The sequence below is a fragment of the Chinchilla lanigera genome, unplaced genomic scaffold (assembly GCF_000276665.1).
Source record: "Chinchilla lanigera isolate Chin_1 unplaced genomic scaffold, ChiLan1.0 scaffold00183, whole genome shotgun sequence".
NCBI lineage: Eukaryota > Metazoa > Chordata > Mammalia > Rodentia > Chinchillidae > Chinchilla > Chinchilla lanigera.
The window spans coordinates 921572-948984 of record NW_004955584.1 but is presented as its reverse complement, the minus strand read 5'-3'; the positions used below and the strand labels follow the sequence as shown (position 1 = coordinate 948984).

General features: G+C 45.2%; 1 protein-coding gene across 3 annotated transcripts; it reads right to left on the bottom strand.

Annotated features, from left to right (window-relative positions):
* Positions 1–5632: 5632 nt before the first annotated feature.
* Znf274 (zinc finger protein 274) lies at positions 5633–26178 on the bottom strand. 3 transcript variants are annotated; one of them, XM_005414379.2, is made up of 8 exons: positions 26086–26178; positions 25837–25909; positions 24922–25048; positions 24125–24223; positions 10896–11384; positions 8496–8596; positions 7450–7576; positions 5633–7123 (listed from the first exon to the last, which is right to left on the bottom strand). In XM_005414379.2, exons 2-8 carry the CDS (start codon positions 25867–25869, stop codon positions 5973–5975), a joined length of 2127 nt encoding a protein of 708 aa, XP_005414436.1. In that variant the 5' UTR covers positions 25870–25909; positions 26086–26178; the 3' UTR covers positions 5633–5972. The 3 variants fall into 3 exon arrangements, with proteins under 3 accessions (XP_005414436.1, XP_005414437.1, XP_005414438.1); XM_005414380.2 differs by having other exon boundaries at positions 26075–26165; XM_005414381.2 differs by lacking the exon at positions 24125–24223.
* Positions 26179–27413: the final 1235 nt, after the last annotated feature.

The following is a 27413-nucleotide window of genomic DNA, read 5'->3' as shown; positions in this document are numbered from 1 at the left end:
CAGTAAACAAAAAGTAACTAAGACACACAGTAAGTTAAGAATTCCATCTGAAGAATTTCCCAAATTAACATTTAATGAGTTTCTCTCTAGTATGAGATTATGAGATCTCTGGTATTCTGTAAGGGGAAAATCCTCACTGACAGCATTTCCAACCTGGTGCTATTCATGAGGTTTCTGTCAGTGTCAATTTTTTTCTGATGCCTAGTAACAAAGACTTTGACACTCCAATGACTTTGACACTCAGGACCTTAAGCCATTTCTCTGTGGTATGACTTCTCTGATGCAGCAGAGAACTCCCAACTGTAGCATTTTGCAATCTGATTACACTAACACAGCTTCTCCTTTGGGTGAGTCTGATGGAAATAAGCCCTAACATTTGATAGGCCTTCTCAGCAATTACCCTCATAAGGCCTCTCTCAATTTTTATGTTCTTTGATGTGCATTAAAATCAAGGATATGTTGGGAAGGTTTCTCACACTGATTACAAGGAAAACGTTTTCTTCTGTGAGTTCCCTGATGCCTGCCTAGGTGAGAGCTCCTCCTGAAGGCTGTCCCACCTCATGACATTCATGAAGTGTCACTTCAGTATGAGTTTCGTAACATCTCATGCATTGGGAATGCTGGCTGCCTTTCCATATAGATCATTACATTCTGAGAGCTTCTTTCCAGCATGAGCTCTGTTATGTAAAACCAAGTTGGAGCTCCAGCTAAAGGACTTACCACATCCATAGGGGTTCTTTCCAACATAAGCTCTTCCTTTGTGAGAAAACCAAAGCTTTTAAAGGAGGTTTTTTCTCTCATTTATTACAATCACAAGGATTGCTTTCAATGGGTCTTGCCTGGTATTCATTAGGGCAATATATGTATTAAAAGCTCTCAGATTTTTATACTCAAAATTTTTTTCTTCTGCTTATTAAAGGATATATCATGACTAAAAGAATAAGCATTATATTTGTAGAACTTTTCTTCTATTTCTCTTTAGTTGACTAAGGGGAAAGGTCTGACAGACAGCTGTATACACTTATTTTTTAACTTCCATAGCTTGCCTGACGACTTGAAAAGGACTCATTTTTCAAACATTTTGAAGGTCAGGTTTATCTAAATGTTGTATACTATAAATCTGGAACTCAGCAAATAAGAGAAAATGTAACAGGGAATCCCATTTAAAATCAATCCACTGTTTCCACATGAGTAACTTTATATAGTTCCTACCCCAGGAAATTTTAACATATTTAGAAAACTTTAGGTAAACATACATAAAGTCTATATACATATTTCCCATTGTATTACTCAGCTTTCCCAATGTTGAGAGTACTGGACACTCAAAATTTAAAGGAACGAATTACTGGGCTCATGGTTACAGAGGCTTCCATCCATGTTCAGCTGGCTCCAAGGCAGAAGCATGGCAGATGTCCATGGCAGAACAAAGCTGCTTGCTTCGGGGCAGTCAGGAAGCAGAGCATGGGGGAAGAGCTCCACAGAAGAAAGGGCTAAGAATTAGATACAGAATTGAAAGTCATGCCTCCATTGCTCCACCCAGACACAACCTAGAATGTGTCTTACTAATTTGGTGGGTATCTCAATCCAGTCATGTTGACAATCACAATTAACCAGTCACATTCATGAACAGTATACAGCAGACAGCCTTTTATTTTGGTCCAGGATATTTTTCCCTTCCCCATTTACTCTCCTCCATCTCTCACACTTTCCATCACCTCTAAACATATACAACATAAGCAATGCAGTCGTAAGTAATCTTAGAAATCTGTAACTATTGCCTTCATTCTGTAGGTCAAATGACTGCCCATGTTCAGGAATAATTACCAGTAGGTATTGCAAAATGACTTTTAAGGTACTTCTATAGCTATTTTCTTTAGGGTTTTTGTCATAAATGGATAGTTTGATTTTGTCAAAGGCCTTTTCTGAGTATATTGATGATGAGTTTTTGTCCCTGCTTCTATTCATGTAATTAACATATTGATTTGCGTATGTCAAACCATCCCTGCATCCCTAGGATAAAGCATATTTGGTCATAATGTGTGATCTTTTTCAAGGTTTGTTGCATTGTTTGCTAGTATCTCCTTGAGAGGATATTTCCACGTATGATTAATGAGCTTGGCTTAGTTTTCTTTTTATTTGACCCCTTGTCTGTTTTGTTATCAATGTAATGCTAGCTTCCAGGAGTGAGTTTGATAGAGCCCCTTCCATTTTAATTTCATCATAAAGCTTAAGGAATACAGTGGACCCTTGACCTATGAGCTCAATTCATTTCTGAGTGCTCGTTTTAACTCAAGTTGCAACTTGAAGGCTCAGGCTCCTCTACACAGCCTTCAAAGTCTCTCTCCTATATACAGGCAGATCTCGGTGTCCTTAGAGAGACACTGGCCCAAGATTTCTTAATTAACCCTGAAAGGAAAGGATGTTTGAATGTTCCTTCCAGAACTCTTTTAAGGGTTAAATCTGGATGTGAGACCACCTGGCAGCACAAGGGGCTAGCATTCGGGTCATAACTCAAGACTTTGATTGTAAAATTAAAACTAAAATTCCAATCATAATGCAAGTTGTTTCTACATCAGGCTGGTCATAACTCGAGGGTCCACTTACTGGTGTTAGATCTCCCTGGATGTGCTTGTAGAATTCAGTGGTGACTCCACTGGGTCCCAGACTTTTCTTAATTGTTAATTTTTAAAAATTACTACCTTAATTTTCATTGCCTATTATTGGGTTATTCAAGGGTTTTATATGTTTTTGGTTCACTTTTGGTTATTCACATGAATTGTTTTGTATTAAATGTTTCTTGTATACAGCACACTGTTGGGTTCTGTTTTTGAATCCAATCTGCCAATCTGTCTTATGATGGGGAAGAGACCATTCACATTGATAGTTATTAAAATTTTTGGCATTGCTGGCTTCTCTCTTTCTAGGATATTCTTGAGAATTTTTGGGGATCTGGTTTGGTGCTTTTTAACTTTTAAGGTACTCTTTGTCATGGAAAGACTATAATTCTCTGTCAATTTTGAAAGATTGTAATGAAAGAATATGTAATTCTGGGTTGGAAGTTGTTTTCAAGCTCTCCTGGCTTTTAAGGTTTGTGTTGAGAAGTCTGTTACAGTTCTAACAGTTTACCTTTATAACATTTAGTTTCTTTTCTCTAACAGCTTTTTTCAGTGTAAAAACTTGTATACCACTTGTATCACAAATATTTTTCTCATCCCATTATATTCTTTTCCTTATGTTTTTTGGCACACAAGTTCTCATTTTAATGTAGATTATGTGTATCCATTATTTTATAAATGAGTACGTGTTTCCTTACTTTTTAACAGTACTGTAATCCATATATTTATATAGGATCTTAAACCTTGAACTTCTTTTAAAACATGGACTTCATCAGCCTAGCAGTAATTACTTTTGTGTAAGGTCTGACGCAGGTTTAAGCAACTCTAGACACCTGAGCATCCTCCACTAGCCATCTAATGGCTGAGAAACACAACTCTTCTTTGGCAGCTGTCCCCGGCCTGGTCCCCCCAGCCACAGCGGGTGTGGGACATTGTGGGACATTTGGCACACAGGTCATGGGAAGTGCCCTCGGTGGCAGCTCCCCAACCTCACCATGTCTTGGGCCCCACTTTTGCCTTAGTTTCTCTCTCCCAGGGACCTCAGCTCTTTCTCCCTAGTTTAGTCCAAAGAGCAAAAAGAACCCAATTTTAGCTGGAAAGCCTCTACGCACAGGAACTGCCAGCCCCAGAACACTAGAAGTAGTTTGTCAACTGCCGGGCTTAGGACAGGGGATCCCTAGGGTTAGTCTGGCCTCATATGGCTGGGACCCCTAAGGGCGCAGACCCTTCTTGCCAGGGCCACTGACCAGCTGCTGGCCACAGGCTAAGGTGACTCAGCCTGCTAAGTCACCCAGTAGCCCCCAGGTCACACTCTTTCCTGAACCAGCATCATGCCCACATTCTGTGGGAGTGACTCTTACAGGGAGATGAAAGGCTATCCAGTGGAGGACAGCACAGTGCCCGCCTCTGCACAGGAAGGTCTTCAGGTCTGACCTGCAGATTCTGTACATGAAGAGTGGATGATGAAGACAAGCAGAGGCTGCGTATGTGAGCAGACAGGCTAGACGTGGATCAGACAGGGCTGTAAACCTGGCGGTACCTTTTTAGACATGTAATGTTCAGCAGATGAAGGCACCTATGGTCCAGGTTTCATGTGTCCATCAGCAGGCTCCCTGGGAAGGACCATTTGGCCTCAGAAATCATGGAGCAGACAACTGTTCCTATGTTTGCCTCTGAATTTCTCCTCCACCAAATCCGAGAGATAGTAAAGTATGTCTGTAGTTTCCTCCTGGTAGATTTGCAGCTGCTGGTCCCATAGATCTATGCAACCATATTCCTCACTGTCCCTCCAACTGGCCTTGCATCTTCTAATCCTGTTCTCCCCTTTCTCCATGCTGCTAGCTCCTAGCCAGTGATGGTGAACCTTTTAAACACTGAGTGCCAAACTGCAAGCCAAAACCCACTTATCGCAAAGTGCCAATAATGCAATTAAACCTGAATACTGAGGGTTCAGTTTAGAAAAAAGAATTCCACATTAAATCTTTGGGCTTAGTAGAAAAACACACATGAGCCACAGGTTCACCACCACTGTCCTAGGCTACCTCGATTTGGGACCTAGTTCTAAGAAGTTAGTGAGTTCTGACTTTAGTCTCATCCCTTAGTTCACAGAGTGCTGAGGGGAGAATGTAGAACTGAGGACGCTCCAATGCTGGGGACACATTACTGGGCCAGTTCTTGAAGATGCTAACACTCAATCCAGGTTGCTGGAATGACTGACTGCCTTGTAACAGTTATGTCCTGTATCTGACACTACGGCTGCTGGTGTCCTCTTAGCACCTCACCTCCCGAACCTACACCACTCCTGTCTCCAAAGCCTGCTCATGTTTGCAGAGAAGAGTTAAGCATGTTCACCATGGAGGACCTAACTACACCTGCTTCAGATGCACAAGCTCATGTACAGCAGCACATGTCTGCTAAATGCATTTCTACTTTAGTTTTGGAATTTTTAAAATTTTGAGACAGGGTCTTGCTAAATTGCGGTGGCCACACTCCAAACTGATCCTCCTGCCTCAGCCTCCCAGAGTTCTGGGACTATAGATATGTGTCCACCAGACTTATAGAATACTTTTACTTTGGGGAAGCTAGGGACAAACCAACCCAGGGCCTTGTGCATGCTCTATTCCTGAGATACACCCCAGCCCTAAAATGTTTTTAAATGCCACACAGAACTGTGAAGAGCAACGGTAAACTCTTGGATGGAGTGTTCTCCGTGCTACAGGCTGTGCAACTTGAAGACAGACTCTCTGTGCATTTGTGGTAAAAGCAGGGATCAAATACACACCCTAGTACAGCCTGCATCCTACTGCTTTACTTTCTAGAAGGCCCCTTGCTCAGGGGCTTCCTGCCCTCTGGGCTGATTCCTCAGCAAGGGAGTGACTCTCCTGTCTGGACTTACCTGCAATTCTGGGCCTAGGTACTGCAGCTGTGTACAGCTGTGCTGGAAATGTCTTACAAGCTCATGCTCAAATGTTGCTTATTTTAAGCATCAAATCACTGTGTAAGCAAGGAACAAGTTCTAAACAGAAAAATATAGTTTATTTATCCATTCTCTTAAGACTCTGCTTGCACAAAATTATTTTATTACAGATATATTAGTGCACAGATTTGGTACCTCACTTTTTAAATTTATAAGCGTTTTCAGATTTCACTAATAGTACTTAAAAAAAAATAAATCTTTTCTTTCCAATATGTGTACTCATTAGCAGGGCCCCAGTTTGCCTATTCACTCATCATGTGCTGAGCATACTGTGCGGGTGTCCTCTGCTCAGTCACAGGATGTCCTCCGGCTTCCCTGTCACGTATCATCCCAGGTAGAGGCATCGCAGGGGGTGCTGGGATGGATGCTCCCACAGGGGGCTAGGAGGCAGGGGGTGGCTGCTTCTTGGGCTTCTTCTTGTGCTTCCTCCTGCCATGCGTGTTCTGGTGGCCAATGAGGTGGGAGCTCTGGGTGAAGGCTTTCCCGCACTTGCAGCACACATAGGGCCGCTCTCCAGTGTGTGTCCTCTGGTGCCGGGTGAGGTGGGAACTCTGCCGGAAGGCCTTGCCACAGTCCTGGCAGGCATAGGGCTTGGCTCCTGTGTGGGTGCGCAGGTGCTGCGTGACAGCTGAGCGGTCATTGAAGGTCCTGCCACACTCCTGGCACTTAAAGGGCCTCTCACCACTATGCACCCTTTGGTGCTGCGTGAGGGAGGAGCTCTGCACGAAGGCTTTCCCACAGTCCTGACAGACATACGGCTTTTCTCCTGTGTGGATTTTTTTATGTACTGAAAAGTATCTTGGATTTCGGAACAACTTCCCACATGCGCTGCATCGGCAAATTTGGCTCCCGCTGTGGATTTTTATAAACACGACCTGCTGAACCCGCTGGCCGACAGTTTTCTTACCAGCACTGCTCTCTCCAGCTTTCATCTGCTTACGGGCCTTCTGGTGAGCTTTCACACGTGAATGCGGTATCACCTGCCCATGGCTCTCCCTGGCTCTCCCTGGCTCACAGCCCCGCTGGTGGAGTTTCACTTGTGAGTGGTGGGTCACATGACCACCGCTCTCCCCAGCTCTGCCCTGCTCACAGCCCTTTTGTTGAACCTTCCCATGTGGACTCTGGGTCATGCAACCACTGTTGTCCCTGGCTTTGCCTAGTTCACAGCCCTTCTGATCTTTTGCGTGTGAACTCTGGGTCACATTTTTACACTGGGAGAGTGTTTTGCGCAAACATTTTCTAAGAGGAATTTTCTGAGGTGAAGCTCTGCTTATGTCAAGACCAGGTTCTGCCTGTGACTCAGGGTTTTCAGTGAGGTGCTTCTGGGGAATGGCTTTATCCTGAGCAAGCTCCTCTTCTTGAAGTGTTGCATGTAGAACTTCTGTGACACCACATTGCAAGATATCTTCCAAGGTAGAGGCCTGGGTGCCTTCCCTAGGTAATTCACTCACTTCTGGGTTATAAATGGGTTCTTCAGCAGGAACATCAGAATCAGGAATAAACTCTCTGTTTTCCACTGTAGTCTCCCACCCTGAAAGAAACCAGAAGGTGTGCAGTGCAGACATGGTGCCAGGATGGGATCCATACAGTCATTCAAACCAGGGAGCAACTGCGCAAGTTGAGAAGCAGTCAGGAGGGGAAGGCTTTGTGACCAACGGACGGCCAGGGGCAGGAAGTGCCCTTAGATTCTCCTGTGCCCAGGACGGGAGGACAGATTCTCCCTATCCGTCCACGCTTCTACGCTATAGGCCTGTGGTTCCAGTTAAAGGCCCTGAATAAAGCAAGAGACCTCGAGTGCATAGCCAGTCCCAAAAGAGGCGTGAGGTCTCCAGCACCCGGGAGGCAGCGCGGTCTTACCCACGGAGACCAGGTTCCCGAAGGTCTCCAGCATCACATCGTGGTACTCAGTCCTCTGCACTGGGCCCAGCAGGCCCCACTCCTCCCGGCTGAAGTCCACAGACACGTCCTGGAAGGTCACTGGCTCCTGTAAAGTCACATCTGTGTGTGCTGTGCCAGGGACTCTGCTACCTTGGGGGTTTGTTCAGTGATACTAACTCTGGGCCCACAAGTCCACTAGGACCCTTCACACAACCAGTGCCCGACAGGGCGGGAGGCAGAACCGCGAGAGTAACAAGATCTGCACCCTGCTTAGCCACGGCATCCCGCTGGGTGTTGCCCTGCCCCACATGGTGGACAAAACCCCTGGCTTCATGGACGGTCTGACCCAGGCTGTGCCATGCTGAGTCCTTTCTGGACAGTTGACCAGGACTCTCCACTCCCTTTGCCTGGATCTGGGAGGCATTTTGCCCAGATGGAGAAGAGCCCACTTGAAAAGGAATGGGAAAAAGCAGAGCCACAAGACGGGCTGGTTACAGATTCTTCCCATTACCTGGGGCACCTGGATGCAGCCTGGCCTGAAGCCTGACCCTATTACTCATTACACAAAAGCCAATGAATTCACTCAAATCTCTGAGCCAGTGTAAGCTACTTACAATGCAAAATGCACTAAGCAACACCATATACACCATTAGAGTTAGACCAGTCTTGCTGGATCCACATCCCAGCCTGTGGGAGAGGAATCTCAAACTTAATGGCTCACTCACAAACCCCAAGTTCTTTCTGCAGAAGCAGGGCTCTCATTCCCCACATCCAGCTGGTTGTCACTCTTCTTCTCTGTCAGCCCCCTTGTCCTGTAATGGGTTCTCTCTGCTCTAGGGTATGGTGGCCTGTCTTGGTCTTCAAGGATGCCTCAGCGGGCACAGCCAGTGCTGTTCTAAGCTTGTGCTGTTCTAAGCTTGCTTCAGAGTAGCCCAGCCTACAGCAGGCCTTGAAAAGCCAGAGGCGGTGGGGGACTGTCTCAGGGGACATTGTGCTAGAGGAGCAAAGGGTAAGGGCCCACTCACCTCAGGTGGCACCTCCACTGGCAAAATGGCTACATCTTTCTCTTTCCTCTGCTGCTGAATGGTGCCCTTGGGAAAGCGGGCAGGGACCTGAGCAGGCAGTGCTAGAAGAGACACCGCACGCAGGGTCAGCGTGGCGACAGCTTAAAGACAGCATGCCCTGGGTTTCCCTACTCTCAACCCTCTAGCCACTGCCTCTCACAGCTTGTGACCACACCCCCATATTCCTGGGCCCTGACCTTTCCTCAGGGACAGCCATCCTTCCTCATGCCTCAGGCCCCCGGCCTGGTCCGGTGGATACCCCGCCTGCCCTCCATCTCTTCTGATGCCTCAGGGAAGGTGGGTCTTGGCTACTGCAGTCCCTGTCAGTCTCTTCCACCTCAGGAAACACCTGCCCCGCCCTGCCCAGCCTCCAACTCTGTTTCTTCACATGTGGTCTTCATGTGTCCCCACATGGTCCCGTGACTTCTACCTGCTGTCAAGGGGGCACGTGATGTGACCCAGGCTGGCCCACCAGCTCTCTTCCTCTTGGAACGTACCCATTTCCTTCTTCCTTGAGCCACTCCGTGTAAGGTTTTATGGCAGTCATACTGAGTCCCATAACACTGAGCACAAATGCAGTATTTTTTGAGCTCTCTGGAGGCTGCTTCTTTTCTTTCTCTGTGAACTAAACAACTCTGTTCATCCTTCAGGTGTTAAACACAGGGTGACTGACCTCAGGAGCTCTACAACTGTCTCCCTAACATCTGTTTCAGTCACCTACTGGGGCTGTAACAAGTTGCACATTTAGTGGCTCACATGACACAAATCACCTTGAAGTTCTAGAACAGAGGGCTGGCATGAGCCTCACTGAGGTAAAGTGAAGGAGTCAGCAGGACTGTAGTCCTTCAGGAGGTCCAAGGGGAAAATCTATTTCTTGCTTTGTCAGCTGCTGCAGGCTGCTCCAAAATCCTGGCTCATGGCCATTCCCTGTATCAACTTTACTCCTGTCTCTTTCTTTTTTTTTTTTTGAGACAGGCCCTTGGTATGCAGACCAGGCTGGCCTTGAACTCATTATTTAGCCTAGGCTGGGCCCGAACTTGCAGCAGTCCTCCTGCCTCAGCCGCCCAAGGGCTGGGATGATAGGTGTGTGCCACCATGCCCAGCTGTTGTCATTCTATCTCCTTCCACGACTCCATGAAGTCCCTGCGGCCTCATCAGTTAACATCCTCTACTGATCTAGGTTCGGAAACATGAGCAGCTTTGAGGCAATGACTCTGCCAACCGTAACAGTTAGTGTATCTGAAATGCACAGCTCCTGTTTCTGCCTGCCTGCTTCTTTCTTCCTCTGCAAGCACAAATGTCAACTAGCCAACTATGTCTTCACTAGAAACATCTCGTAGGCACCTGGGCACGTGGAAAATAAAGGTGAGCAACATAAGAGCACTCATGCTCCTAAAACTCAGCCTGATGAAGAGTCAAGTCCCAGAGCCTCATCTGCAAACATTCCAAAGTGCCCTTGCCCCACCCACCTTTATCCCTGCAAAACCACTGGTCCCCACAGTGACCACACCATTGGCTCTGGGGTGACCAATGTCCCCATCCTCTACCTACATGCTATAGCCAGGAGACTAAGGCTCACATCAGAATGGGCTGCTCACACCTGTACCTCAGGGACAGATACCCACTGTCATAGCATAATACTGTCCAATGCTATAAGGCAACATGCAAATCCCTACAAGCTGGTATGCTGGCATGTGTGGTAGTTTCAGCTACTCAGGAGGCTAAGCCAGGAGAATCACCTGCACCTTGGGCAACAATGCAAGTACTGTCTCATTTTTAAAGAATAAAAAGAACCCTACTAGAACTTTACTAGGCTAGCCCCATCTGGCTTCTACCCCACCACAGATTGTATTATGATCACATCCATCTTGGGACCTCATAGTTGATGCTATTTCTGCTTGGCACATCCTTTCTGCCCTACTTCTTCACCTGACCAAGTTCTAGTTCACACAGGTGTCAGCCTCCGTAAGTCTTGCCGGTACCCTTGGCCTCTTTCCCACCCAGCAATGCCACAGGGATACTCATTTGTCACAGCTCCACCTCTCCTGCAGGGCCTCAGGCTCAGCAAGCTCTGCCTTAGTCACTACTTCATCCACACCCCTTTTGAAGATGTGGATGGCTATGTGTAGCCTGGATCCCAAAGGGATTACAGGAAAGAGCTGTATCCATGAGCTTCTGCAAGAAGCCTGTGGAAGGTTTGTTAAAAAACACACTGTAGGGCATCACTGTGGGATTTCAGTTACTCTGGCTAACACGTACGGGACCAGGAACCCTCGGTCTGTAAAGTAGGAATAGTCCTTCCCCTCCTCTCTAGCACGCTCTCAGAAGAAATCTCTCACCCCACCATTCTACTGTACTCACCGCCTTCCCTGGATATAGAGGTCACATCCTCCACCAGGGCTATGGCCGCCTGGCAGTCCTCAGGGTGCCGAGACTCTACCCATGCCTGGAACTTCACAGGCAGTGCACCCAGGAACTGCTCCAGCACCAGCAACTCCAGGATCTGCTCCTTGGAGTGCACCTCAGGCTGCAGCCACTGGTGGCACAGCTCACGAAGCTGGGCCACGGCCTCCCAGGCACCTGTAGCCTCATCATATTGGAACTGCCGGAACCTCTGGCGAGCAATCTCAGGGTCTGCTGGATGCTTCTCCAGTTGCTGGGCTGGCTCCCTGAGGGTGTCTGTGCTCAGGCCACTGTCTTCAGCGTAAAGGGCCTGGATCTGGGCATTCCGGGGACCAGCCACCTCCTGGTTCAGGGTGAGGACCTCAACAACCTTGATGTTTATTAGGGGATTCTCAGTAGGAAGAGGACTCAACTGAGAGTCCAGTGGAGACTCAGCACCAGGACATCCTGTAAGTGAAAAGCAGAGGAAGACAAAATGCCCCATAAACACAAGAAAAGATGTTCAAGGTTATTGCCCACCAAAAAAACTACAATCAAAGCCACACCCACAAGGATGGTTAATATCAAAGATGGATGGTGGGGCTGGTGTAGTAGCTCAGTGGTAGAACACTTTCCTAACATACACTAGGCCCTGGGTTCAATACTCCGCACTCAAAATAACCAAAAAACAAACAAACAAAAAACAAACAAACCAGAAACTCTGTAGAAATACAGAATCCTATAACAATTTAACTTAGCTGTTAGTCTGTTTCACATAGTTATACAACCCAGGAACTCTCCCCCGCCCTATTTATATATACCTAGTAGACCTTATACTAAAATGTTCATGACAGCATTATTTCTAGTAGCTAGAAACATGGAATCCCACAAATGTCTGTTACTTGAACATACAAAACCTCTTGTTTTATGATCACAAGCAATCTAAAATTTTATTAGTTGAAAATGTACTTCATACATCTAACCTACCAAATATCACATTACAGTTTCTATCAGATGCACAAGGTTTACACCATTAAGTCATAGAATCATTAAATCAAACTACCATGAAGCAAAGTGTGGTCTTTCATAGAATGAAAAGTTTGTCAATAAAAACGAATGAAAGGCTAATATGCCACAGGGACAAACCTTGAAAACATCTCCCTAAGTAAAAGAAGCCAGATATGAAAGACTACATGTAGTATAGTTATGTTTATATGAAATGTCCAGAACAGACAAATCCATAGACAGAAAGTAGATTAGTGGCTGTCAAGAGACAGGAATTAAACCAACTGGAGGGTGACAGCTAATGGATATAGATATTTTTAGTGATTAAAAAGTGTTCTGTAATTAAATGGTAGGGTGGTTGCACAACTTTGTGAACATACTAAAAACCATTCACACACTTTACAAGAGTCAACTTCCAAATATTTAAAACATTACAGCAAGAAGCAAAGAGGGTTGAGAAGATACCTATAAATACTGCACATGTACAAAACCTGAGACGAACCTACTTCTGCTTCCACTGGGGCCAAGAACAAATGCCTCCGAGAACAACAGGCACTCTGGGTCCCAGCGTAGCATCTACAAGAGCACACCTGATGAAATACACTCTGTGCCAGTCCCAAACACCTTGGGAGCACAAAACAGTAAAACAGTAAAAAAGAAAGGAATCTATCTTCCCCCCGAAGGAAATGCTACCTCTTAATGACTAAGGGAAAATTTTAAAAGTAGAAAAATATACATAAGCAGAGTATGACTCCTAATTATGCTTGTAATGCTCAATGGCATAAATGAAGTCAAGAGTAAACTTGCATCTGCACCCTTGAATAAATGTGCAAGTTAGGGAGTGTAGCCCTCAGTGCTTTGTCTTGGATTCCCAATTCCTGTTCTCTCCCAGCTTCTAGATCCTTGCCCTTCTCCCGCTTGTGAATTTTTTGACTCCCCATGATGGCCTGTGCTGGCTTTCTGGTATTCACTTCACAGACCTGACCTATAAAGTGATGCAAACTGCTGCAAAATGGACAAGTGAAGCCCCTTGTTTCTAAGTCTCAGCCATGGCAAAGTCTCTTGTCTATATTTCATAAGATTAATCAGATACACTGGAGCACCTGTTTCTAACCTCTCCCCAAAATAAACTCTTTTCCAGGGGTAGGTGGTAGTGGGCTGTCTCTTCAAATTACTTCTCAGGTGCTTAGTTCCCTTCCTGTTATGATTCCTAGAATTTTACTCCTCTACTCACACCCCTGATGACTAAAAAGTTTGTTCATTTATTTTCTTTCAATTAATACTCTTAGGCATACTTATCCTAAGGGTGACTCAGGAGGCCAGGAATAGGAATTTGTTAGAGACCCAACATCACAAGACTAAGTGCCTGGAGTAACCTGGGCTCCCTGGTGGATCTGTGCAGATATCATTAAGTGACTATTATAAATGGCACCTAAAAATAATTTAACTCTCCTTTGCTTCAAAGATTTATAACTTCCAAGGTTTTGTTTCCTTAACCAAGGGGGATTTTTATTTAGTGCTTTACCCCCTAGAAAATATCCGCTGAGGCTTTCTTTACTCTATTCCATGTGATTTACTTATCTTTTAATCTTGATCGTGTGTACTCTTTGGGGGCACCCAGGCACTTTTTCAGTATCTTTCATTGAGGCCCCACTCAGAAATGTCAATTAGTGAAGCATGTCCACAAAAGCCTGCCCTGATAGAGCCTCTGAGTATGGGTCTGGAAGTGAGGGGCTCTGCAGCTCTGTCCAATAGGTGCTGGAAACACGGTGGACATACAGCCACCATTCTTCTCCTGCCCTGTATCATAAGGCCTCAGTTATCTAAGACACCTACTGCGTGTGGTAGAACGAAGGACACCACAGTCAGTGAGACTAGCAATAGGCCTAGAAACTAGTGAGCAAGTGACTGGCCTCCTCATTTTATGCACATCAGACCTCTTAACCCAAGAACCATACTCCAAGACCTCCAAGGTAAGCCTTACCACTCTCCACGTCTGGAAAATATTTGCACTACTTCATGAAAGAGACAATGCTAGGTCTTAAATTCAAAGTCTACAGAGGTGAACCTGGTTTCCGATTCACTCAGTCCACAGCTGTGACTCACCCACCCACCTATCTACCTGGAGCTATATAATACTTATTAGTATGTGTCTAATACAATGGTCCAAAAATATTAAATGAAAAATTCCAAAAATAATTTGTTAGTTTTAAATCACATGCCATTCTTAGCAGGATCACAGAATCTTATGCCATCTTGCTCCATCCTGCCCAAGACAAGAATCATCCCTTTGTCCAGTGTACCAAAATACACGTTATTTAGTAGTTGTCACTTAGTGGTTTAGTCCCTGCAATGGTTCACACATTGTGTCAAGAGAAATCTACAAGCTTACCTAAGTAATTAGGCACTTCTATATCCTAGGGTGTAAAGGACATACCTTTACCCCTCTAGGATGTTCACTGTGTCAACTCGAGAAATTTAGAAGTTTAACTAAGTGACTCAGTAGGTGGTCAGGGTCTTTACTTTGTAAACATCCTCAGCCTGTGTAAGAGGAGGGCAGGGAGATGGTGTGAGTGCTATACCTACCCTGGGGGTGGGGTAGCCTGCTTACAATATAAGGGAGGAAAAGAGGCTTGCTTTTTCCCTCCTTTTTTGATTTTTTTTTAAATTTTTTTTTTTTTTGGGGGGGCTTTTTGGTTTTTCTCCGGTACCAGGAACCAAACTCACGACCTTGTGCTTGCCAAGCAGGCGCTTTTGCCACTGAGCTAAATCCCCAGCCCCTTTCCCTCCTTTTCTGATCTTGCTGCTTTTGATGTCTTTTGCTGCCTTGAACTGTTGCCCCTATGCCATGCCACCCTGACTTGGAGCCAGCTGATTAGGGACTGAAACCTCCACAGACTGTGAGCTAAATAAACCTTTCCTTCCTTAATTTTGGGTGTTGGGCATTTTGTCCCAGCAAAGAGAGAAAAGTAACTAAGAGAGAATTTGGTACCAGGAATGGGGTCAATGCTGTGCCTATACCTGACCATGTGATCCAAGAGCCTCCGGGAATGACTTGTAGGAAGATTTTGGAAAGGATCAAAGATGTTGCCTGAAAGAGTAGCTCTGGAGCACCTTAGGCTGTTCTGTATGGGAGATTCTGGTCAGAGCTCAGACCAGAAGGCTGACAGAAATCCTGCCAGTAAAGACCAGGTTTGGGAGGTTTCTGCTGAGAAGAAGGACTGCACTGGCTGTTGGAAGTCCAGATGATTATGTGCTATGGCTTGACAGTTTGTCTGCATTTTGCTTGTGTCCGGAGACTGCCTTAGACTGAGACTAAGGGTGGCAGACTAATTAATCTGGTGGAAGAAATTTCAAGGCAGTTGAAGGTAGAGGCTGTGATGTGGCAATTGTTGGAGGCTTTCAGGCAGACTTATGTTGCAAATCAAGAGCACAGATGGATAATCTAAAATGTTGTGAACTTGGCCAGAAAGGGAGTTCCAGTAAAGCTGTGGACTGCAAAGACAGGAACAGAGGAGATCTTAACTGCTGAGAAGAAACAGAATATAAAAGAAGACCTGAGGGCATCACAAGAAGCACCAAGTCTCCACCCTTTGCAGCCTCAAACTGCAAAAGTGAAAGACTTTGCTTTGAGGAGAAAGCCCCAGAGCACCATGTCCCAGAATGGTGGCAGCATAAGAAATTTTTTCTCAGAATTGGATTCAGAGTGTCCAGTGATCCAGGTGCTCAACCCCTGCAACCAAGACAGAGGAAAGCCTGGCTACTGCTCTAGCTGGCAGCAGACCTTGGCAGTATCCACATGGTGGTGGTTTCAGGCACATGTAGAATGCAAGAGCTGTGGTGTTAAGAAGGCTTCCACCCCAATTTCAGAAGGCCTGGGAGGCCAGGCAGTGTGCTTGAAAGGGCAGAGTATAAGGTGTGAGTGTGAAGCCAAAGGTGCAATGGAGACCTCTTAAGTCTGGAAAAGCCAGGAATGTGGATTGTCTGAGGAAACCTCCAAGGAGGGAACAAAGCCAGCCTGAGAAGCCATTGGGAGCTACAACCACCAGAAGTGCTGTAGGAGTAGAGCCACTAAAGCTCCTCTGGAGCTTACAACTTGCCACAGATTGCCTCAGATGTTTGTGCTGCAGGGTTGTGGACTTGTTTTGGTCTCATTCCTTTGTATTCCCTTGTCTAACTTTTGGAATGATAATGTTTACCTTGTGCCACTGAATGTCAGAAATGTCTAACTTTTCATTTGTACAGGCGCTTGCAGCTAAGAGTTTGCCTTACATCTTGGAGGAGACTTGGGACTTGGACTTTTCAGCAATGCTGAAACTGTCAGAAGTCTGGCAACTCTCGCAGATGGTCTAAATGACTTTTACATAAGAGGATGTGCATGACTCTCTGGGTCGCCAGGGCAGCATGTATGTTACAGTTCTAATGTAATGTAATGTAGATAGTCTTAATACTGGTTCTTAAAGATTATTAAACCTATATTATAATGTTCAAGTTGTGAGATGATAATAAGCATGTCTTTGTATCTGGAGACCAGCTTAAAGAAACGTGTCTGGTTGTCAAGTTGACAAAGGGTTGATTGTAATGACTGATACGTTGAGTTTAGAAGTTTAACTGAGTGACTGAGCAGAGGACCAGGGTTCTCACTTTGTAAACATCATCCTGTGCAAGAAGAGGGCTATAGATGGTGTGAGTGCTAGCCTGCCCTAGTGGGGCTGGCCTGCTTACAATATAAAGGAGGAAAAGAGGTTTGCTCTCTCTTTTTGCTCCTGTTGCTTTTGCTGTCTTCTGCTGTCTTGAACTGCTGCCCTTCACCCTGCCTTGGAGCCAGCTGACTATGGAATGAAACCTGCACAAACTGTGAGCTAAATAAACCTTTCCCTCTTTAACTTTGGGTGTCACATATTTTGTCCCAGCAAAGAGAACAAAGTAACCAAGACAGTCCCTTAGTCTTATCTCTCAACTACAGACTGCAGTACTTCTGTACTTATGTTTAGCTAAGCCTTAGTTCATTTAACTAAGCACCAAAGCAGTGATGCTGGCCATTTGGATACACAGAGAAGCTGTCAGAAGGTAAGAAGTTTATCTTGTGGATACAAGTATGGGGAAAACCAGCATATACATACGTAAAAGGTCTGATAATATATCTACAACTTCAGCTATCACTAGGGACCATGGACACATTGGCTTTCAACCCAGCAGCTGATTGATCCCATCTAATGGAGTCCCAGACCTCTAACTCCCAATCCTCTTGCCTCTACCTCTTACAGAGCCAGGATTACAGGTGTACACCACCACAGCCATCAAAAGACACTCCTCCTTGAAAACACTCTTGTCTTTTGCAATTTGTGTAGCTATTTATACACTCAGTAATAGATTACTGAGCTCCCAGTAATTGTTATTGTTCTTACTATGGGGACATAAAATCTAAAGATACTTGTTCTCATCTATATTTAATACCTGTTCTAGACAGTAAGGTCCAGTAACAAGAAATTTTTTTTTAAATTTTATTCTAAAGAGAAGAAAAAAAAATTTCAAAACAAGGTAATAGGAGAATAACAATGATTAATGTATTGCATACTATTATCTTTAGTTATTCAGAGCACAAAATATAGGCATTTGTCTAAATAATATTAGCACAAACCTTTCTTTAATGAGTTAAGAAAAATTAGTAGTGTAACTATCTTAATTAGACATATACATATATATAAAACAAATGAAAATTTCAAAAGATAGGATTTTTTCTACTACTTTTATATATTACACTATTAAGATTTTACTTAGTAGTTTGCTTTCTGTGCCGTATCTGATGTAAAGATAGGATGAAACATTTCGTTTTACTCTTCAGTGGAATTCTGTTTAAGTTTTTTTTACTTTGTCAAGAAGGTAGGAGGCAATGCTAGTGATTTGCCTGCAGAGATGACATTCCAATGGTTCTTGCCCATATGAGTTCTCTGACACAGAATACAATGAGGACTCCTACTGAAGGGCTTCCTTGTCATACTACTTGCAGGTCTGCTTACCAGTGAGTTGACACTGGATGCCTTCCTAACACTGATTATGTTCTTAAATTCTTTGTCATACCACTCCTATGATGGCGGGAAAGGAAACAATGCACATTCCCACAGCAATCACTTTCTCTTGGTTTTACAGCTCTTCAAAGTTAATTACAGTATTTGGTGTAAGAACTTTTCCATACTCAATGCAACTGTAATTTTTTTGCCCAGTATGAATTCTCTCAAAGTAAGACTTGAGAGCCCAGAAGTCACCTGCTATAATCATTCCTGAGATTTCTTCCCTGGATGCTTTTCAGGTGCTGAAAAACTCATGAAAGACACTTTTCCCAGCCAAAGTCTGTATAGGTCAATTTCCTGTATGAGCCCTCTTTAGATAAGATGGCCACACTGCACTGAAATTAGGATTTCTCACATTAATCATTTATTCAACCTTGTTCTTTGAAGAACTATGTTTTATATAAAACAATTGTTTTGTTGATTTCCCATATTCTCAAGTTTACTCTTGAAGTCTATGGGACTCCCCTCAGGTTACATGAAAGATGAAATCCAGAGAAGGATTTGCCTCTCTTACTTTAAAAAACACACAAATAAAAAGTCCCCTGTTATTTTTACTAAGCTTAAAATACACACACAATCCATTTGCAAGGTTTATTTCATGGCGCCCCCCCACCCCCAATAATGAGTATTGAATCCAGAGTGCTCCCATTGAGTTACATCCTGAGGCCTTTTGAGATAGGATCTCACTAAGTTGCCCAGGCTGGGCTCCAACTTGTGATCCTCCTGCCAGAGTATTAGAATTATTCCTCTTTAATGTTTTAAATTGAAAATGAAGATCTGCAAGCTTATCTCTTCTCTGCACTGCTTTCCTAATAATTAAACGTAGTTTACTTTCAAGTATTCCACCCAAGAGCCATGCATGTGGCAATATTTTCTTGAAGGGACACTAACTGACAGCATATATGAATACTGACTATTTCAATTTGAGTACTGGCTGTTATATTATCTTGACCAATGCAATGCTTTCCTCAAAATGAATGCCATTTGTCATAGCATTTATCCAGTTGAAGTTGCAGAGTCCCTGCTACCATCTTAGCTATGATGGAAAGCTCGAGAAGCACTCAGAGCTGAGTTTTCAAAAAGGTCCATCGTTGCATTAAAACCCAGTTCTGTGCATTAGTGAGAGGCAAAGCCACTGTAGTGTTCGAAGAAAGGCTACTGCAGGGGTGGATGTTTCATTTAATGGTAAAATATGCTGTTCTAAAACTCTTGCATTTTTATGTGCTCCATGAACCCACTTCTGAGGTCTAAAGAGATGCATACAAGTAGCTCTCCAAACCTCTTTGCTTGCCTCCACAGTCCCCTCAAGCATGTTTCATGGGAAGAACCAGTAATGACATAGGCTGTTTCAAACACTTAAATCAAGGTGCATGATTACTGCAACTTTTGGCTAAAAATTATTTCCATGTTAAAAAAAAAAACACACACATATATTTCTGCACTTGAAAGTATTCTATGCCTTTGCCAGACTTTTCCATGTAATTGGCTAACACAAAAATTTAGGAGTAATTTTTTCTCCCTCGTATGTTCAAAACAAAACAGAAACATATACAAAAACAGAATGCACTTTTATGTTTAAAGGTTACAAAGTTCACAGGAAATCCTGTAATGTTTTAGCTCACCAATGAGAATTCCTGGCAGCTTTCTTCTGTTCCCCTAAGGCAGTTACTTACCTAGCTTCACTGAGTCCCCTGTGAATCAAATTAACTCTGCTTCTCCCCAGCCTGCTACTATTCTCTCAAGCACTTCTCCCTTAGATGACAATGCAGCCTCCCATCTGCTTGTCTTTGCCTTTCCGAAGCTTTTTCTTCACAAGCTGCCAGAGCTGTGAAAAGCCACATCACCACCTTGCTCAAGAATGGAAATCAAACTCCCCTCATAGCTCATGAGGCCCTGGGGGTTCTGCCAAACATAACTTCCATGTCTTCATGCTCTAGGTACCTTCCCTGAACTCACTGGACAATTTTGTTTGCCAAAAAGTATCTAGGTCTTTCCTATCTCATGGTCATTCCAAGTGACATCTCCATGTCTGGGAGCTCTCTTCACCAGACAGCTTCTTTAATGTCCATAGACTTCTTTTCTGAACACATCAGCTAAATGTCAAGCCTGCACTGTGACAACATACCCCCTTCAACGACTGCTCCTTGCTGTTTCAATCGACATGTTTCCTCCTTTTTGGTGCTTCTCACACTTTGCCATTATACCTGAGGAACCTGTTTATAGGCTGTCATTTACTAGACTATAAGCCCTATGGCTCCAGGGATTATGTTTGGTCTTTGGTTTATTACCTGTTTACTGTATTGCAGAAAAAGGCAGAAACCCTCCATAAATATTTGTGAGGTGTAAGGAAAGAGAAGGAAAATATCTCATGAAAGACCCTCTGACAGAGCTGAGATGATTCAGGCCCCCATCATCTCAGGCCCAGCCCCAAGAAACTTCCTCACTTGGATTATACTGGCTGTATAAGGATTATCCTTTCTCCTCTTATCTGAGAAGCTAGCTCTCTTCAAATGTGGAGAAATGTAGATATCTACAGTGCCTCCTTCCTCAGTAGCCAGATTCAGGTAACTCTAGATCATGAAAAGTGCATGGCCAGGACATGGGATTTGGGCTCCAGGGAGAAAGGGAGAAGTGGATTGGAGCAAGAGGAGAAACCAGGGGGCAAAAACCAGATTAAGAAGGGTGTGTACTACTGGAGCTCTGGCAGATAAGGAGATAATGTACTAACAGAAAAATTTTCAATGAAAGGAACAGAAATATTTAAAGAGAAAAGATGGGCATGTTGGTGCAAACCTGTAATCCCAGCACTCAGGAGGCTGAGACAGGAGCATCACTATGAGTTCAAGGCCAGCCTGGGATATACAGGGAGTTTAAGGTCATTCTAAACTACACAGGCAGATTCTGTCTCAAAAAAGGGAGGCCTCCCAAAAAAACAATAATCCTGAACTATCAAGTTAAAATGTGGAGAAAATAGAAATAGGGTCCAGAAAAAGAGCCAAATATCCAGAGACTCCAGTCCATCCATGTGGTGGCAAATTAACGCTGGTGGCTAAGTGGAAATTTTATAGCTAAACACACCAGACGCAGGTGGTTCCAATGCCATTTATACCAAAGCCCAGGGCATAGAACCAGCCAGTGTGCTTTGTAGCCAGCACACTTGATGAAGACAGCAAACACAAAAAGAAAACTACAGTACCTTCCTAATCCCGTAAAACTTAAACAGAAATTCTTTCTTTCTTTCTGTTTTTTTTTTTTTTTTTTTTTCAGGTACCGGGAATTGAACTCACAACCTTGCACTTGCCAGGCAGGCGCTATGCCACTGAGCTAAATCCCCAGCCCTTAAACAGAAATTCTTAAAATCAACAGACTCCAGCAGCACCTTACACTAAACCTCTATGTCTACTATACAGCCAGGACAATTCAGAGGTAAAAATTCCTAGGCCTACCTTGGAAGGATTTAGAAGGTAAACTAGGAGTGTTAGTTGTTTTCATTCATTAGGAAAAACTAGATGACCTTTTTTTTTTTTGTCTTTTTTTTTGAGACAGGGTCTCTCTAAGCAGGCTGGCCTTGGGCTCACTTTGTAGCCCAGGCTGGTCTTAAACTAGCAACGATCCTCCTACCTCAGCCTCCCAAGTGCTGAGATTATAGGTATGCACCACCATGCCTGGCTTAGATGACTTTAATCACTGAGATAAAAACTAGCCTGGAGTGGTGGCACATGCCTGTAATCCCAGCTCTTGGGAGGCTGAGACAGGAGGATTGTTGCGAGTTTGAACTCAGCCTGGGCTACAAAGTGAGCTGAAGGCCAGCCTGAATTGGATAGCGAGACCTTGTCTCAGAAAGACAAAAAACAAAACAAAACAAAACGAAAAACTGATCTTTACAAAACAGATTTCAGCTGGGAGGGGATATAGCTCAGTGGTATAAGTGCCTGCCTGACAAACACAAGGTCCTGAGGTTGATTCCCAGTACCAAAAAAAAAAAAAACCCCAAAAAACCAAAAAACAGAATTCAGAATCATGCTCTTCAAAACCCAGAAACTTACCAATTTATATCAGCCTAGATACCCACTCTTTACAACTATCAGCATGTTTTGGAAATACCACTGGTGATAAAACCAACTGCACTACAAGACTGTTCAAAACAAAACTATAACTGCCTCTCCTTTTATACACATTGGTAAAATGACTTTATACCAGGAAATCTAATGAGAAATGCAACTGGTACAAACAGAAAGAGAATTTCGCAGTATGACAAGTTCATCTAGAACAATTGTGCAAGGCCCAGAATCAAGTAACACATCAGATAACAACACAGCCCAATCAAAAGTAACACATACTATAATAGGATTTTCTCAATTAACCCAAACAAGCTAAAGTACGTGATTACCTGAAGAACTAGATGGTCAATGACAGCTGAGTTGTTTTTTTTACTCTATCAGTGGAATAAATATTTATCCAAACTCATTATGAAGCTCTAATTAGTACAGCAATGTGGTTTCCTCACAGACAAGGTCAAAGGAACCCAGAGAAGGCCTGTGCTCTACAAATTTAATCCATGCAAAGATAGTATTTCCAATAAACAAGAACTGAGTCAGAAAATGATGCTGAACGAACCTGTGCCCCATGCCATATACTGAAGAAAATCTCAGACAAATTAAAAACTTTGAGTTACAAAATTTCTGCATAGAGAGTGGCACACACCTATAATATCAGCATATCAGCATTCTGGAAGGTTGAGGTATGAAGACTGCAAGTTTGAGTCTAGCCTAGACAATTTAGAAAAATGCTGCCTCAAAAACAAAAACAAAATCTTCTGTATGGAGACTACTATACTTAAAAATACAACAAAACTGGACATGGGGCACACACCTGTGATCCCAGCACTTGGGAGGATGAGGCAGGAGGACTGCCATGAATTTGAGGCCAGCCTGGAATACACAGCACAACCTTGTCTCCAAAAGAACCAAACAAACACACAAAAATATTTGTCTGATATATACACTTCAATACGAACAACTAAAATACATAGGACCCTGCCCCCCAATAAGATCAAAGGGTGAAATAGCTGGCCATGATGGTATATGTCTGTAATCCCAGCAACACAGGGAGGTGAGGCAGAAGGATTACAAACATCAGTCCAGCCTAGACTACTTAGTAAGATCTTGTCCCAAAATTTAAAATAAATTTAAAAAGGGATAGGGATGCACAGTACTTGCCTAGAATGTGGGAAGCCCTGGTTTTAATCCACAGTGCCACACAAGAAAGGAAAATAAAAAGGGAAAGGTTAAATATATGAGCTTACAAAAATCAGTCATTTTGTCTGTCATGAAAAAAATGTGAACTGAACTGAACACATTTTTCTTCGCCTGTAAGATATACAAACCTTAAAAACATCATTACAAACTGCTGGTGAAGAGGACTGCTAGTGTACTTCAGCAATGACCTGTATTAGGAAGGCTTTTAGACAGTGACTTATTGCTACCAGATTTTTAACCTACACATTTGTGAATCTTACCAATTCTAGAAATACAACCTACAAAAAGCCCAACTTAGACACACAGAAAAATGTATACAGGGAAGTTCTTTACAATAACTTGAATATCCATGAAGACAGGAGAAATAAAACGTGGAGTCCTTTAAAAAAACTGACACAGGACCTGCCTGTATTGTGTATAGTACTAGAAAATGTATTTGCACGCACACTTATATCAGAGAAAAGCCTGCCTAGCTGGGCATAGAGGTTCACACATGTAATCCAAACAATCAAGAGGCTGAGGAAGGAAGATCACAAGTTCAAGGTCAGCTTGAGCTACACACTAAGACCTTGTCTCAAAAAATCCCCAATAACCTGGCTAAAAAAACCACACCAAAATTATAGAAGATTGTACAAGGAAAGAACAGTAGATGATGAGTAGAAAAAGTGAAGGACCCCACATTAACTACCTGCCACTAGCAACAGGTTCACTTTCCACTAATCAGGATGTTGCTGAGGTCAGAGGAAAACTTGGAGCTTGGGTCTCCCCACAGCACCTCACCTGGTTCTCACACTCTCCATCTCTTCTAGGACACCAATCTCTGCTTAACCAGTTGGCCCATGCTCTGCAGAACTCCCATGTGCCTGGTTCTCACCTGGAATTGTATGTTGAAGAATCTCTCTCTCCACCGGCCAGAAGTCTTCTGCCTCCTCTAACTGAGATACCACATCTGGCTTGGAAAGCTGATGCTCTGCTTAAGGGAAAAGAGATAGTACTTGGGGAAGTCTGTGTTCAGAAAAAAAATGCTGTCCTGGTGCAACACACACTATCTCTAGTTTCTTCCTTTCTAGGGCATGAAAAGATTTTGGTCTACAGCAGTCACACAGACCACATCCAAACCTTTTGTATTTCCTAGATTCCTAGATTCCCTTGAGAAGAGAGGTGGCTGGGGGTGAAGATATGACAATCTGGGGAAGTTTCTGCTTTTTAGCTAAATATAACAGCTGTGAAAGAGCTGGACAGGGCTGTCCCTTTCCCTTGTTTATGCCTTGAACACAGATACAAAGACTGGAGCAACAGGGATGCAGTGCGCAGCCTGACAACAGAAAGGTTCACAAAAACCACAAAGGCAAGAGGGATCAGGAACTTTGATGAGCACAGTATACATCTGAGCTATGAGACCTCACCCTCTGGAACCATTACAAAACAAAAACATCCACTTCTGCAGCTGAAAACATCCCCAATAAGCCAACCCTAGTATTCAGGAGCTTGGAGGGATAGATTCAGTGAAGCTTCAGAAAGCATACCGAGAAACTGCCTTTTTCCAGTGAGTACAAGGAAAAGCCCTCTCTCTCAAGCTTAAATCCTTCCATTCAGACTCCTGAAGCCTGAGCCCGAGCAGCCACCTCGGTGCTGCAAAGCACGTATCTTTGGCATGGAGGCCAGCCTTACCCACTGAGACCAGGTTCTTGTAGTTCTCCAGCATCACTTCCCTGTACAGGGACTTCTGTTTGAGGTCCAGCACTCCCCACTCCTCCGGGGTAAAAGCCAGTGTTATATCTTCAAAGACCACCGGTTCCTAAAACCCACAGGATCCTATTCAGCCGGGGCAGAACCTCCTCCACGGTGACAGAAAGAGGGGCGAGGATGACTTAGAGCCTTCTTCCTATCTCATCTTAAACTCCTGTTTTCACACCTTGAGAAAACCTAAGCCTGGCCCTATTTAGGTCACAGTAAGGAGGGCACGTGAGACCTCTGGAGTGTGAAAACCTGTTCACTTAATTTGGGAATCTGACTTTTAAGTTTGGTGTGCACATACCTACTTCCTAGGGAATTCCCTGAGTTAAATCACCACACTCATCCCCCACCTCTGGCCCTCTTGCTTCTACCTCCTTCACCTACAGGGGATCCATCCCCACCTCTCTGTTACTCAACTAAACACACTCCCCCTACCCCTAGTACTGGAGATTGAACACAGGGCCTTCGCACTGAGAAACATCACTAGCCCTTCTAAATTTTTATTTTTAAAAATTTTGCGACAAGATCTCCTAAGTCCCCAAATTGCCCAGGCTCAACTCGTTATTTCGATCTTCCTGCTTCGGCTTCCCTGCTGGTATTACAGGAGTGTCCCACCCGGAGCGACTTCACATTACTTCATGGTTGATCCCAAAGTCAATGTTGAAGTCTAAGCATAAGCCCGATCCCTGCTGGGACAAGTCCTCGCCCGCGCCTTGTAGATCCACCCCAGGAGAGCACAGCAGCTCCTCCCGAAGGCGGGGTCCCTCTTGGGGCCTCCAGGGAGGAGGAGAATTCCACCCGCCGCCAACCTCGGGGACGAGGACTCAGAACGCAGACGCCGCTACTTACAGAGAACCACGGCTTCGGTAGCCTGGCGGCCATGCTGTCCTCGTCCTCAGCGACCCTCGCGGCGAGCGGAATCCTGGGAAACCGAGGTAAGGATGGCGCGCGGGTTCAGGGCGGGAGGCACCGCGGGCCCCCAGCGGCAGAACGCCCGGTTCGTGTCGCCTACGCCCGACCTCCCAGCACCACACACGTCACCCCCGAAGCTACGCCCGACCTGAGGACCCCGAAAGGGACAGCCCACCTTGTACTCACCGGCGCGTGCCGCACAATGGCGCCCTACAGCCGAGGTGAAGTGCGTCAGCGCGCCAGCCGGACTACAACTCCCAGACGCCCCTGCGCCCCCCAGTGGCGGCCATCTTGATGCGCCGTCTGGGAGGCCGGCGAAGCAGTGGTCCGTAGCGACGGGGTGTCGTCGGCTGCCCAACGGTGCGGAGGGAGGACTCGGGTGCGAGGTACCTGTGTTAGGTTGTCAGGGGCCAGCACCTCCGTGGGCAGCGACTGAGGCCGGAAAGGAATCGTGCTTTACCCCAAGGTTGACCACGCGTGGGCAGAGCTGCGCGGAGGAAAGGGGAGGCCCGACGAGGGGCGGGCCGGAACTGGCGCAGGGCGTGGGCCCGCTGAAGGCCTCGCGCTCGGAGGGATGAGGACGGAAGTGCGGGGGCGGGCCTCGCTGGCGGCGCACCTCGGGTGCGGGGAGCCGGGGCGGGGCGGGCGGGAAGTGTGTGGGCGGAGCTGATGTTCCCGCTAATTCCACGACGGGGCGGAGCTAGGCACCACCCTAAGCAGGTTCTGTGCGGAGAGGGCGGAAGCCCGCGGGACTTGGGACTGGAGTCCGCCGGAGTTTACAGGCGCGGCGGGCGGTGCCGGGTGTTCGCCCGGGTCGAGGTTAGGTTTGGGAGGGGCGTGGCAGACCGAAAGGTGCGGAGGGCCGGGCTAAGAGTTCCGCTAGTGCCTGGGAGCGGAGGGCCGGCCAGAGGTGTGAGTGGGGCTGAGCGTTTCCCAGTCCCGGGGAGGTTTGTCCTGCAGAAGCCTCCCAGGTCTGGAGAGAAGCGCACGGTTCACTGTAACCCAGGCCCTGTGAGCGGGTGTGCGCAGCAGGGGCCACCCACCACGACCTCACCTTGTAGGCGTGACAGCCAAGTGATCGCTTGTCTTCCCATAGACCACTGTCCGTGTTTTCTTCTCCCCCCACCCCGCCCGCCTGTGTGGTCTTGGCTTCCACTAGACTGGGCGTTCTAATGCTCTCTCCTGCTTCGGACGTAGGGCTCACTGACACCCATCCTTCTCTGCTCTAGGGTTTCCTGCAGGGTTTCAGAGCCCCGTGTCTCCCCATGCTCCTTTGCCCACTGGTTGCTAAGCTGGTCCCAGGGAGTGTTAATTTTTATTCCCATGGTGGAAATGACCCAGACTTGGGCTACGTATTTTTCACCTTGATTGTCGTTGCAGTTGGTAAAGTCTACATTTTTGTCTAAATTTTACCTGGAAACCAGTGTCACAGCCTTTTCTCAGAAAAGGGGCATTTTGGTCTATCTTTTATTGCTATTTGTATGTTCTTTACCTGTTTACTTCCAACATCAAAG

Excerpts from the sequence above, each read along its gene's own strand:
- Znf274 (XM_005414379.2), bottom strand. The coding sequence starts at position 25,869 with ATGGCCGCCAGGCTACCGAAGCCGTGGTTCTCT. Across the intron at positions 25,049-25,836 it reads TACCGAAGCCGTGGTTCTCT|GAACCGGTGGTCTTTGAAGA; the intron begins GTAAGTAGCGGC and ends TGTGGGTTTTAG. Across the intron at positions 8,597-10,895 it reads CTCTATATCCAGGGAAGGCG|CACTGCCTGCTCAGGTCCCT; the intron begins GTGAGTACAGTA and ends TGTCTCTTCTAG.